Source organism: Zootoca vivipara, chromosome 3 (genome assembly GCF_963506605.1).
Source record: "Zootoca vivipara chromosome 3, rZooViv1.1, whole genome shotgun sequence".
Taxonomy (NCBI): Eukaryota; Metazoa; Chordata; class Lepidosauria; order Squamata; family Lacertidae; genus Zootoca; species Zootoca vivipara.
Genome location: NC_083278.1, coordinates 81,045,779 through 81,060,328, shown reverse-complemented (window position 1 = coordinate 81,060,328; position 14,550 = coordinate 81,045,779). Strand labels below are relative to the sequence as shown.

The 14,550-nt window shown below is 43.1% G+C and overlaps 1 protein-coding gene across 7 annotated transcripts in view; it reads right to left on the bottom strand.

Moving 5' to 3' along the window:
• Window positions 1-3,986, bottom strand: part of LTBP1 (latent transforming growth factor beta binding protein 1) — a 199,293-nt gene extending 195,307 nt beyond the window's left edge. For 6 of the 7 annotated variants that reach the window (XM_035108252.2, XM_035108243.2, XM_035108244.2 and 3 more), the window contains exon 1: window positions 3,012-3,986. In XM_035108252.2, the coding sequence (XP_034964143.2) occupies window positions 3,012-3,490 (479 nt within the window). In that variant the 5' untranslated portion in view covers window positions 3,491-3,986. Of the gene's footprint in view, window positions 1-22; window positions 205-3,011 lie in introns of those variants that run through there. The other variant, XM_035108249.2, reaches the window with a different exon arrangement.
• Window positions 3,987-14,550: the final 10,564 nt, after the last annotated feature.

Genomic DNA, 14,550 nt, shown 5'->3' with positions numbered 1-14,550 from the left:
TTGCAGAAGAATTGCTCCTCACCTCAGTGCAGGGGTGAGATGGGAAAGAGCTGAAAAGGAGAACTAACATGCTAAAGGAGGAAAGACTCAGCAGACACCAGCTCACTGTAATGAATGCTAGGAGTTGGCAAGGAACAGTAAAGTTTAAAGCCTGAGGGAGGGCAATTATAAATGTTCTAAATAAGAATAAGACACTCATTGTTCTTTAGCACTCCAGCCTCAAGCTCCTAACAGATGAAAATAGGCCTCCCCTGGCTTGTTGTGCTTCCTAACAGGGAGTGGAGAGCTTTCTTTATCTGTAGTTACCTCACTTTCATTACATGTGACCTAAAGGCACATCCCTCTTGGCTGCATAAGCATGAGAAAGAGTGCAGACATCCAAATGTCTCTGTTGTTTACATTCTCATCACCTTCCCAAAGATTAGGCCCTGAAGCAAGCCATAATCAGAGAAGAGCCACAGCAGGATATCCAAGGAGAAAGGGAATGAAAGCCCTAAAGACTTAGCACCAAGACAGCTGAAAAGATCAAGGTCAGATTCAGCCCTGTCCAGGCTGAGACAGACCATATTAGGAGACAGGTTTTGAGGTACCATAAAAGAGTAGCCAGTTGTCAACATGCAACGGGCACCCATTTGGATTTTCTGCACGAGTTGACAAAATTCATTGGGCTATTTCTGTGAAGGGTGCCATCCACACAAGCCATCTTGCTCAGTGGCTGTCAAACCTTGCTACCTAACAATCTCCCTTGTGGAGTTTTTGCCTGAGGTCTTACCCCGATACCTTTTCTGCAACCTTGTCCATTTTCTAGGATCTCTCTCTTGTGAACACATAAAAAAGGTGAGACATACTTAACAATCTATTGCTGTGAATATGATCTATGTGACAAAGTGAAGCCATTAAACGACAAAGGCCAACAGGGTAGAATACTGAATAGCTACTGCATATGGGAAATGGCAGAAACAATTTCAATAACCAGGCCTTTTGGAACATGTAAAGTTGTAATAAAAGGGCTGCCTTTAGCACAAGCTGCTGCCATCCCTGCGATAAGCCCTTGCGCATCAGGTATCAGTGATAAGAAATTGCAGGGCAGACATTAAAAGTTCCACAAATGTTTGGGTCTAGTCTAGAGCCATTTAATCAGCTAAATGGATCATTTAAAAAAAAATTAAACTGTCTAAAAAGCATCTAGGAATAATCAAGCAGCAAGTTTTTTAAATAAAAGCCTACTATTTTTAATAATAGTTACAGGTAGATAGCCGTGTTGGTCTGACGTAGTCGAAACAAAAAATAAATTAAAAAATCCTTCCAGTAGCACCTTAGAGACCAACTAAGTTTGTCATTGGTATGAGCTTTCATGTGCATGCACACTTCAGATATTTTTTAATAATGTACAAGAAATTTATTTTTAATAGTGTACAAGACAGGTGCTATCCTAGTAGAGTTATTCTCCTTTCTCACCCACACAGAAGAGAATGCCTCTTCTAAATGCGGCCTGATGTAATCCATGGAAGCATTAACAACACGAAAAAGGAAGCTGCTCCAGAACTATTTATTCACATGCACACACAAAAATCCCATTTAATTAACTAAGATTTATTTAATTGAATGACGGCTCAACTTGAACCCATGCACCTCTCCTTTTACCATGTGTGTGCACTATTGGGCAGGCAGCTGCTCCCTAATGATCAGTCAAATACTACAATGGCAATTTCAAGGGTTCCATCATTCTTTTATGATACGTAACTTCAGAAGATGCAAAAGCCTTTTTTCTACATTGACTCATGATTTGTATGATGCCTCCTCAGAAAGTGCCTAAGCTTTTTGGGGAGGGGTAAATGTACAAGCAACTCCCCGTTTGTGCAGGGGTTGTGTTCCAGGTCATTGCACATGTCAGTAGTCACCCATAAGCCCGTTCTGCCACTGCCCCCTTCCGGGGCCAAAAACAACACACGCGTTGGTGGTCATGCGTCAATCAGACACATGCAAAATGGTTGCCACCTGTGCCAAGCCTTAGACAATATTCACAATTAACGGACTCTGTTATAACAGAGAAGGAAAAGGGGGCTCAAATGAACATTCTGTCCCAAACTTCTCAAAGGCTCTTGAATAGGTCATTGGAATTATAGGTAACTCAAAACTCCCTCACATTGTGGAAAACCCTTCACTTAAAAAGGCCGCCGCCACCACCATTTCAAAGTCTCAAACCTCACCTCAAGCCTGACAGTAGAGGGCAGAACCAGCTCCAAATCCGGGCCCTGGAGGTCTACCCTGCCACCAGTGATGGGTAGCAGAAATTTCCCACCAGCCACCACTTTTCTTTCCCACAATGCCACACTGCAACACTACAGCAGGGGCACCGTGAGAAACTAAAATGGCAGCTAGACCTGCTGCTACATGGAATGCTAGGCCAGAAAATATTATTTTTTAATGGTCAAGGCAGTCCATGGTGGGCCATACTGTATTTGAACCCTAGCAGCTGCCCAAGAATGGCAACCTTGCAGCAGTAGACAGGAATGCCTCTCCCTTCCAAAAAATTAAAAAATCACCACCAAGCCAAGCAAGCACCTCGTGTAATGCTCTCCATTGTCTTCACTTCCCAACCCATACTCAGCCAGGTGTGAAGCAATACAGCAAAGCCCATCAGATGGATTCCTCCCCCCACAGATCGGCCCATTTTTTCTCCACCCTGTGGTAGAGGCTCCAGCCATAGTAAATAAATCTTGGGCTAATCCAGCCCCCTTAACTGATAGAAAAATGGGGGGGCGGGCAAAGGCCAAAAGATACCGTAGTGGCCCTCCTTCATTCAGGAGAGGACAGTGAGAAGGTTTGGGGAGGGGAAGAGAGAGAGAGAAGAGAGGCATTGTGGGAAACACCGAGCATACATTTCATTAAACAAGCGTTCCCGCTTCGGCAGGCGCGCGCGATCAAAGCCCACCCCACACGGCGGGGGGGGGATCTCTCGCGCGGAGGAAGCGATGCGGCCCCACGGGAAAGGGGCAGCGTCCCCTTACCCCTGCAGCTGCTGCAGATGGGGCTTGGAGTGAACCTGCACGCTGGAGGTGCTGTTGCTCTGGCGCTGCTGCAGCTTGGAGCGCGCGACGAGCTTGCCCGCTTTGCTGAAAGTGGAAGAAGCGGCGGCTGCCGCCGGGACGCTGTTGCTGCTGCTGCCAGGCTTGTGCTGGAGTTGCACGGTGGGGCCCAAGCGGAGCTGCACGCTGGGGCCGCTCGCTTTGCTCATCCGGCGAGTCCGCTCCAAGGTGCTGCTGCTGCTGCTGCTGCTCCGCCGCGTGCTGCTGTAACGCGTGTTCAGCACCTCCACACTGAACGCGCGCTGGTGCTGGTGCTGCTGCCCGCCGCTCTGCTGGCGGCTGCCCGACGTGCCCGGCAGCACATAGGTGATCGTCCTCCGATTCGCCTTCTCGGAAGCGTCGAGGGCCGGGGACAAAAAGACACAGGCGGACAGCAGAAAACCCCACCTGATCCAAGCCATTTCCAAGAAACTCCCTGCAGCCACGCGAACTCCGCAGACCCTCGTTGCAGACAAAAGAAACGCACAAAGTTTTGCAAAGGAGGTGGGAAAAAAAAAGATTGTCTGCAATTCCGCCGCTCCTGGAGTGTGGCTCCTTCTTCCCTTTTATCCTGAAAAGAAAACAAAAAAGGGGGGCGGAAAGAGCTTTAGCTCCTCTCTCGCATCAGCCGCCTTCCAAGGCTCTCTTTCACCATGTGAGCAACTCCAGGGGGAAAAGTTGTTGCACGGAGTAAGAAAACATTGTTAAGGGAGAGGAAGCTCGGTGGGGTGTGGGGAGACCTCGGCTCCAGGCAGGAGGAGGAGCGGCAGAAGGGTGTTTTCTGGTGGGGTTCTCTCTCTCTCTTTCCCCCTCTCCTCTCCAAGGAAAAAAAGCTATTTCGGTTGCCGGAGTTTGCTAGTGGTCTAAACGCATGGCTAAGAAATAAGCTTTAAAGCAGTTCAGGCTGAGGGGGGGGGGAGAGACTTTTAAAAAAGTTTCTACGGGGTGTGCGGCTCCCCTTGAGTGTCAGATCTGCGCAGCCAATCTCAGGCAGGCATGACGTCAGGCAGCCGGTCCTAATTGGGAAAACTATAAAATGGGGCTGGGAGCTCACAGGCACGATCCAGTTTCAAAAACAGAGTTGCTGTAGACCTGAGAAAGCTCCTGGATCTGCGACCTCAGACAAAAGCTCAGTGATGTGCTATTGAGGAATCGTTTCGTTCTTTGCATTTTGTAAGTGGGGGGGCAGCTGAAAGTTAAAAGAGTGATCTTCTTCACCCAGAATATAATGGTGGAAAGCGTATACAATGCCGAAACACCAAGGCAGACCATGCTGAAATGTATCACAACACCAGGGGTTGGATTCATTCCTGAGTAAACATAAATAGGATGTACAGCATGTCTTGGTGAACCGAGTAGGATGTACAGCACAATCCTGCATGTGTACAGTGTACACATTGCTGAGTACAATGGTACTTATTCCCCTTTCTGAGACTAATCCGCTTCACTGATGGCTCTAGTTTCCAAAAGGCTGTGCTGCAATAAATCTGTTAGTCTTTTAAAGGTAAAGGTAAAGGGACCCCTGACCATTAGGTCCAGTCGTGACCGACTCTGGGATTGCGGTGCTTATCTCGCGTTATTGGCCAAGGGAGATGGTGTACAACTTCCAGGTCATGTAGCCAGCATGACAAAGCCACTTCTGGCAAACCAGAGCAGCACATGGAAACACCGTTTACCTATTTATCTACTTGCACTCTGATGTGTTTTTGAACTGCTAGGTTAATAATAATAATAATAATAATAATAATAATTTATTATGTACACCCCACCCATCTGGCTGGGTTACCCCAGCCACTCTGGGCGGCTTACAACAGAATATTAAAATACAACAATCTATTAAACATTAAATGCTTCCCCAAACAAGGCTGCCTTCAGATGTCTTCTAAAAGTCTGGTAGTTGTTTTCCTCTTTGACATCTGGTAGGAGGGCATTCCACAGGGCGGGTGCCACTACTGAGAAGGCCCTCTGCCTGGTTCCCTGTAATTTGGCTTCTCGCAATGAGGGGACTTCCAAAAGGCCCTCGGCGCTGGACCTCAGTGTCCGGGCAGAATGATGGGTTGGCAGGAGCAGGGACCAAGCAACAGGAGCTCACCCCGTCGCGGGGATTCAAACCGCTGACCTTCTGATCAGCAAGCCATAGGCTCTGTGGTTTAACCCACAGCGCCACCCGCATCCCTTTACTAGAAAATACCTGGCCTAAATTGGCTTTAACTGTATACACTTTACACACAGACTTTTCCAGAACATATGCTGTGTTAAAAAAACAACAGCAGCAGCAATGGAATTAGCAGTTACAGTCAGATGTGATCCCACAACCTCTGTACAAATTGCTTCTGTACATTCTACCGGTCTCTTCATTTCTAGGGACACCCCCCAAAGGGAAGTAATGACAATTAAGGTGGGACTTACACAGTAGGAGCACAGGGGAGGAGAACCTGTGATCCTCCAGATGTTGTTGCACTTCAACTCCCATCAGCCCCAGTTAGCATATAGCCAATGGTCAGGATCGCTGAAAGTTGTAGTCCAACATCTGGAGAACTGCAGGTTCCCCACCCCTGTTATAGCACAGCAATTCTGTGATTCTAACAGCTCAAAACCAAGTTTTGTTGCATTGCAGATATACCCTTGAGAGGACAGAACCAGAGTTTATATAATACCATTTATAATAATGGTATTATAAATCTCTAGAATCTCTTTAAGACCAGAGTGTCTAGGGTTATGCTGCCCTTGCAAATATTTTAAGATGTATATTTAAAGCCCTCCAGGCTTAAACTCAGTCCAGATAAATAGTTAGGTGCATTTTAAACCTTGGCTTTCATCAACAGCTTGTATATGTGCACATCAAATAAGTTTCTGGCCCTGGGACGAGATTCAAAACCCTTCTTGACATGAACGAGTCATTATTGCACTGGATTTTTCTTCGTCCAACTTCCCATAGGCTAAATATGTGACCACGATGATCCCATACAGAGCTAAGGACTGCGTAAAAGTCTGTCTTCTCAGTTCTGGCATATGCCCATACTGTGATTAATTGCCTGTCGTCATTGTTATCTAGGCTGATTATTATACATTTTTGTCCATAGTAAGCTTGTATGGTAATGAGATGCAACTGTATGTCTGTTCAACCTTCTACTGCATAGTTTATAGCAGAATTCCAGTGACAATAAGAAATTTAGCCATCCTCCTTCAATTATAACTGAACCTTTGAAAGCAGAACATAAGCATGTTTGGGATTATTCCTCTGCTGTTCTGAACATTTTCAGAATGAGGTCACATCCTATGCATCAGAGTTTATTGTATGAAAGAGAACAACTGTATCTTTCAAAGAAGAAACCAGTTGTTTCTAAATAAATGCTATTATATGTTGCAACCATAGAATGTTGCCAGTTATTTGGTTAGTAAGCAATGTAGAAGCTTATTTGCTTTATGTAACAGAGACCTTGACAGAGCATATGGCTTGCTAAAAGCCGTGGTTTGTTTGTTTGTTTGTTTGTTTGTTTGTTTTTAACAATACCTCTAAGGTCCAGTACAGCCCTATATTTGGAGCTGCCATCCTGGCCTAAACTCTTTCCACAGCCTGTCTAAATGGGCCAAATTGATCTACACACATAATTCTACCGCCACTGTCGGAGGTACTATACTTCTGAATACCAGATGCTGGGAATTGCAAGTAGGGATAGTGTTGTTGCCCCTCTTCCTCCTTATGGTCCTCCCATAGGCATCTGGTTGGCTGCTGTGAGAACAGAATGCTGGACTAGACGGGCCTTAGGCCTGATCAAACAGGGTTTTGCTTATGTTTGGTCTTATGCATGTAGGACAAAACCACTCAGTCAATTCAACAGAAAAAGCTCTGGGAATTAACTACAGTGGTACCTCGGGTTACAAACACCTCAAGTTACAGATTCCGCTAACCCGGAAGTAGTACCTCGGGTTAAGAACTTTACCTCAGGATGAGGACAGAAATCGTGCTCCGGCAGCGCAACTGCAGTGGGAGGCCCCATTAGCTAAAGTGGTACCACTGGTTAAGAACGGTTTCAGGTTAAGAACAGACCTCCAGAACGAATTAAGTTCTTAACCAGAGGTACCACTGTACACAATTTTGGCTCCAGTGACTGGGCCATGCCTTTGTGGATGGCGGAGGAAGGGCCAGCACACCAGGTGCACATACTGGGGCCCATTCAGATGTCTGAAGTATCAGCTGAGCTGGCCCCAGAGCGTAGAAATATTAAAGGGATATCACTCTAAAAGCAACCCCAAAGCACATTATCAGTAAGTCATTGTTTCCTTCCATTATGTGCAATGGCTCATAAATTTCAGATCAAATAAGATTTGGACACAAGCACATAACTTGTGGTTATCTCGGACTGAGATATTATTTGTTTAATATCATCAACTACAGTGACAGGATTATTAATTGCAACCCACAAGAATTAGAAAATAAGGTTATAAGGCATTGCCAGCTGAACCTCACAGCATCTGATGTCTTTGCAGTATAGATTTGATCCTGACATTCTTCCATGATATTTTAATTACAGGAGATTGAAAAATGCACAAATATGGTTACAGTGCTAGTGCTGTTTTGTACAGTGGAGGGATTAACAATAACTTTGTACTATTGTTTTGTTTTGTTTTGTTTGCCACAGAAGCTAATGATGACCAAAGTCTTGTGGTTTTCCCAATTGGATACATTGCATGAAAGAACGACATGAGCACATCAAGTGTTTCAGCAAACCAATTAGGTTACAGCTAAACTGCTCAAAAGCTGAATGCTGGAAAAGGAAAAGATGGTGACAGCTTGGAGTGGCTCTCACATTCCCCCTTCACTGCTGCCAGGATAGGTTGCCTTTAGGGATTATCTTGTTTGTTATTTAAGTTTTAGAAGAATTACAATTTCTTGGCCAACATCTAATACTTCCATCCATCATCAGTGATCACTGCCAGATCCAATGAAACTATTTGCTTTGGGCCAGCTGGATTTGGCTTCCTTTTGAAATGCTGCCATAATGTCACAGCAAAATAAGCGTTTTGTGCATTTACATTGTACCTGAAACCGCACCAAAATCAGCATAAATGTTTTAAGTAAGAATAGATTAACTGTGATCTGACTGAGCTGAAAATCCATATATTCAAATAGCCATGATTTTTATCTATTCAGATTCCCTGTTGAAATCAGAATTACCACCTAGTGGATGAAGGATCCATGCATTAAAATATTGAGTGAGTGTGTTTATGTATGTATGTATGTATGTATGTATGTATGTATGTATGTATGCTCTGCAGAGTCCTGTGGTCTTTTATGCTATGTAAGTGGGGAGTGCTATAGAGGATTAAAATATTGATAATAGACATTTTCTTATTGTGAGGTTTAATGTCTAAGAGAATAAAATATGCTTTCTGCATTTCCAATTTACCCTGAACAGTATTCTCTAAATGAAATATCTGCAGCTGCCAGATACAGGTTTTTTAAAAAATCATCATAGTAATTTACTGTGGTTACCTAAGCCAACAGCAAACAGACCCAAACACTATGCCACTTGTGGTATGGGCATGCCCACAACGTCTTCCTGCACTCTCACATTCCTCTCACCACCAGCCAATGAGTCATTCCTCCCCCTGTGAATCCAAACCACCACAAGGAGAGACCACCTGTGGTGACCATGACCATCCATTGATTCATTCATGTCTCCCACTACGGTCTATCCCCCAAGATATTTGCACTCTTTTCTGATTCATACATACAAAGCAGGATACCACAAAAGTCTCTCACGACATCTATTTCAGGAGGATAATTTAAGTCAAATAGCAGTATATGTGATACTTTCGCTCTTTCTGGAGCTTACATTCACACGTCTAGCCTTTTTAAAGCCATAAATTAGCAGGAAACAGTACCTCCTAACCACAAATGTATTGCCATCTGTCCAAAAATGCAGTGTCTGTGTACCCATGACTAGCAGTTGGACCCATTTCTGACTTTCCTTTTATAACAGCATGCACATTCAGCCTTCTAAAAAGCATGAGAGTTAGTGTGTCACTTTCAGCTACAAAAGATGCCAAGTAGAAATGCGTATCACAGTGTCCGAAGCACAGCAGAACAGGGCTTGAAGTGCTTGGGATATGCTACTGTCAGGCCACTGAGATGGGACAAGGAAAAGACCGGTGTTGCTGTGCTCTGGGAAATGTGCAATAAAACAGAAAGCATGCTGTTGGTGTAGCTTTCCAAGTGAACTAGATTTGGTCTTCAAAGTAGATCAGTTTTTTGTTTGCTAGTTTAAATAGTATTACACTGCCTTTCTGAAAAATACCAAGGCAGTGTACATACCAGCCAACTATTTCAGACTCAAAACTGGATGCACACCTGGGCAAGTCACATGACCCACGCCTCACTCTCGCTCCGAAAAAAAACACTTTTTTCAAGATCTTGTGCGGCCCTTGGAAAAGTATGGGTTTTTTTGTGGTGGGGGGATGGATGGGCCTCTGAGGCCACTGTCCTGACCTGGTGGGCTTTTCCTGTGGTCTTAATTTATTAATACTATGACCTAATACAAGTTTGTCGTGGCCTTTAGCTAGAGCAATCATATTATGAACTTGAAATTTAGAGGCAATGCTTTCAAACATATTACTTTAGCTTAAATAGTGCATGGCACTAAAATTAATTTGCCCATTATTATCTGGGGCATGCAATTATACATGTCATTATTAATACTGACACAGCACCAAACATGATCGTTATCTGAAGTACCCCTCATTGTGTTCAGCTTCCAATTACTGGCAGAGATCACCGAAGAGAACAAATGTTATCATTTGCCCCAAACCTGCCACACTCAGGCAGGTTTCACTCTCCTTTATGTAGGGTTTGTGGATTTATTTATTTACTTATTCCAGTTAATTATTAGTCACTTTTCAGGACCAATCCCTCACAAAGCAGTCTACAGACAGAAATGAAAACAACAGAACCACAGGCAGAGTATGAAGAACTGGGTGGATGCGGACAAATAGACCCTTGGGAACTACTGAGCTAGATTGCCAAAATTTTCTTATTGTAAATAGTAAGATACATTTTTATGGCCTTCTAGAATGCCAGAACTGAAGGAGCCAAGTGAATGTCAACTACAAGAGAATTCCACAGGTGTAGGATCACCACAGAGAAGGCTGTATCTCGGGGTTGCCAGCCTAACTGATGTCACCCTGTGTGCACACAAACATAACCTAAGATGATGGGTAGAGTCATGCAGGTGCAGCCAATGTGGCCCTGAACTGTTTTGGGCCTTAAGCATCAATGCCAACAATTCTGACCATAAGAGGCAACCTAGATTTCTAGCTTGGCAGTTCCATGATTGGAGCTCCCAAGTTTTGTTTTTTTATTTTTCTAATAGCAGACAGATAGGCAAGGGGATTTGGAATGTTTAGGGAGGCTTTTAATGTTTAATCAATTATTTTATTTTTCTGTGGGAAGCCGGCCAGAGTGTCTGGGGAAACCCAGCCAAATGGGCGGGGTATAAATAATAAATTATTATTATTATGGTGCACTGGCATAGGGGAGGGGTGAACTGTTTGTTTTCCATGCTGATTCCCTCAATATTCAATGTGAAAGCAGAAACAAAGTATTGCGGTAAATTACATTTGTTAATTGCTTTATCTTGCTCAGGGCAACCCAAAGCACCTTACAACCTCTACTGACCTGCTAAGTGAATCCATATTTTGCTATAAAACTACTTGGGGTATTATATTTTGTAGGAAAGTGGTGTATATATTTTCAAATAAAACTAACAAAACAAGCAAATTAGAAAGGAAGCTCCTAATTGTAAAACTGATCACTCTCCCACTTTCAAATCTGATCTTCCATTGTTGCCTTTGTCTTTTGTCAATTTCTGCATTTGAAGGTCAGCTTCTCTTCAGGCTAGGTTGCTAAAACAATTTTACTGGTGGTTGAAAAATCTGAGCTTGATAGATCAAAGTAAACTTACCCAGACAGCTTTTCTGTAATCTAGTTTCAATAAGCCTTACAAAACCTGAACTGCTTGTTTTCAGTGTAAGATTTTGTTCTCTAAACATGAGGTGGTTGTTAGCTCAGGTATTTCAAGCAGGGCTTGCAAGGCCTTTTAAGAACAAGATGAATGGGGGATGCCATAATCAAAATTAGTTTTGAATCATAACATTAGGCTGGAATTCACTTAACGACACAGGATCCTTGAGTTTGTGATAAGAAATATGATTGGAATGAATGCAAATAGTAAACTATATATTGGTTTTACTTTTTTATATAACGAGCCAGAGAGCAGGGATTGGGAGTAGGCTAGATATTATTTTGTGCATAAATCTGCATTTGTTAAAAAAAATAATGCTATACAGAGCTACACAGGAGCCAGTACACTGTACTATGAAAGGCAGTGAACGTATTTATCTAGTGGCTCTACCTGCCCCAACTGCTTTGTCCACTGTCCCACAAGCTCCCGTGGTTTCCGGGTGTCACTGCACATTACCATCCAGAGCGGGGGCCACTAAGCTCAGAATTATCTACCTGTACTACTGGTTTCAATAGAGGCATGCATGCACCACTACTGGTCCTTCTCTGGAATGGGTAGATCTAGTCAAGCTTTTTCCAGCCTTGCAGTGCTGACTGGGGCTGATGGGAGTCATAATCCAACCCATCTGTTGAGTACCAGGTTGCCTAAAGTACCAGGTTGCCTACTCCAGCTTGTGAGTAAAGAGCATCTAAAGCAGGCATCCCCAAACTGCGGCCCTCCAGATGTTTTCACCTACAACTCCCATTATCCCTAGCTAACAGGACCAGTGGTCAGGGATGATGGGAATTGCAGTCCAAAACATCTGGAGGGCCAAAGTTTGGGGGTGCCTGATCTAAAGCCTTAGACTTGAGGTTGGCTGTTACTCTTGGAGCACTAATTACCCTGGGAGATGACATTTAGGACCTGGCTAACAATTATTTACATATTTATGGAATAAGAAGCTGCATGGGACAGATTTTTATGTGAAACACTATAGCTTAGGTAGATGGCCCCCAGACTGGAGCTTTGACATTTATGGGGCACACTTGATTATTCATATGCTAAGCCCTATGCTGTGTCCAAAACCAGTTTTCAATAGACTGTATAATCCCAGGGAAGCTCTTGGAATGTTTTCATAGTTTAATTTTCCAGGACATCTCAAAGAGTGTGAGTTGTGAAGTCTAGCCACTTGTGGCAGATGAATAATACCAAGCTGACCTTTAGTGGAGTGTGAGAAGACAAAAAGTACCCTGAGGGATCTTGGTAGAGTTGCATTTTCATATTTCAACTGCCTGGGTTGTGATTTTGAAGATTTTTTTTTAGTGAGCGCTCTGGAGAAAGGGTTCAGTAACTCGATTGTTTATCTGCATCAGTTGTAACAGTTTTATTGTTACTTATTAGAGAGTCACAAGGGGGACCTTTAACAATATTTTGCAGCATGGAGTGCTGCTGTTGCACTTGCTAGCCAGCCAGCCAGCCAGCTAGCCACACATTTTCTTTCAGGATACTCCATTAAAATTCCTTTCCCTCTCCAACAACAAATGCTTAGCATTTGGGGTCACTGAGAATGCTTTTTTTGTTTTTTTGTTATTTGGGTGGGGTTGCCCCTTTAGGTTTGTTTTTCTAAACAGTTTTTATTCTTTAACAAAACTTGGGGTTCCGCCAGCATGCCAAATGCCTTCTTCTGTTTCACTCTGTTTTGGCTAGATAACAATAAGAGCATAATAAGAGACCTGCTGGTTAGATCAAAGACCCATCTAGTCCATAATCCTATTCCTACAGTGGCCATCCAGATGCTAGTAGGGTGCTGACGAAAGCATTCTCCCTACATCTGATTCCCAGAAGACATCATTACCCAGCAGCTAAATTTGATACAATGATATCCATTTAAACAATACGTCATGTTAGCAGGCAGATGTATATAAAGCTTCTGCATGGTTATTTATTGGTGCCTTAAAAGCATTTGCTCATTGATAAACCTGGAACTAAGAAGAGAAGTTGAATAGTGTATTAAGGGGCAAAAAAGTGAGACTTCGGTGTCTTGCCTAGTTACTTGCCCCATTTTTGTATAGTTATAATAGCTAATTATACAAAAATGCTTGATTTGCAGGATTTGTAATTTGGAGACTTAGTGCAGAGCCCAGAGTTGGACATCTGGATAAAGTGCTATTTACATGGAATTTTACAGGAACTGAAAACTATACAAGGGGGGGGGGTTCAATGAATTTGGAAAAGATTTGGACAACTAAATTTGGATACCCAGGTTCCCATTTTACTCACTAAAAAGCTGTTATACGAATACAATAGAATCTAAATTAGAAAGCCTGTGGAGAGAATTTCAAAGGAGTTCCTAGATTCAAACGTTCTTAAAAAAAAGAGAGCAAAAATCCCACCCTACTGTGTAATGTGCAAAATAAGCATATGTTTTAAGTTCACATTTCAGTGTATGTCTGGCACTTAAAACCATGGGCAATTATATCTAAATATGAAGTGGGAGAACCTGAAGATAGGAAACTACTTGTTTAAATCCATGCATGCCCACAGTCTCGTAGTTCAAAAGTGGTTGAATGTTGGCACTATGTTAGGAATATAATCAAGGCTAAAAAACTTTGTCTACACCAAATATATACTAAACAATTGCTGTAATGTCTGGAACACAATACGTGCAGTCTCCTTTTTGTCTCCAAAACGTTTAAGACCGGGCCAGATTTAGCGATATGGTTCTACGTGTATATAAGTTTAAGAAAAATTGCTGAGTGTATTATGTCATTAGATAATTGGTCCTAGCAGTGACAAAAAACAGTTTGCTTTAAAAGAAAGAAAGAAAGAAAGAAAGAAAGAAAGAAAGAAAGAAAGAAAGAAAGAAAGAAAGAAAGAAAGCATAATTAACCCCTCCCTGTGATAATAGAAGACTAACCTCACCAAAATAAGACCAAGGAGAATGACCATTTACACATTAGTAGCTTAAGACCCAGTGAAGTCGTTTCCCCTGCATAGCTGCCAAGTTTTCCCTTTTCTCGCGAGGAAGCCTATTCAGCATAAGGGAAAATCCCTTTAAAAAAGGGATAACTTGGCAGCTATGTTCCCCTGCTGTATTTCAAGTCACATTTTTATGTTGCTGTACACACCAGAGGTGGTTTGGGAAGTCATCACATGATGCACATTACCTGATTTTTCTCCCCACACCTGTAACTCCCCATAACTCCTGTTCAGTAAAAGGTGTCTTCTGCGCATGTGCTGGGGTCTGTGCCTGCACAACAGCTGTCTCAAATGTACACACCTCAGCAGAGCCACAGCTTCAGTTTTCAAATTGGATGGAAGCTCATTTGAGGGAAATTGCACCAACCACCAGTATTTCTCAAGAAACTACAGGCTACATATGGATTGTGGCTAATGTCATGTGTAATTGGCTTCAGAAACCGACACTGGAGTAGACGGTAATGTGTACACAGGTTGTGTCAATTCAAGGTACCTCCCTG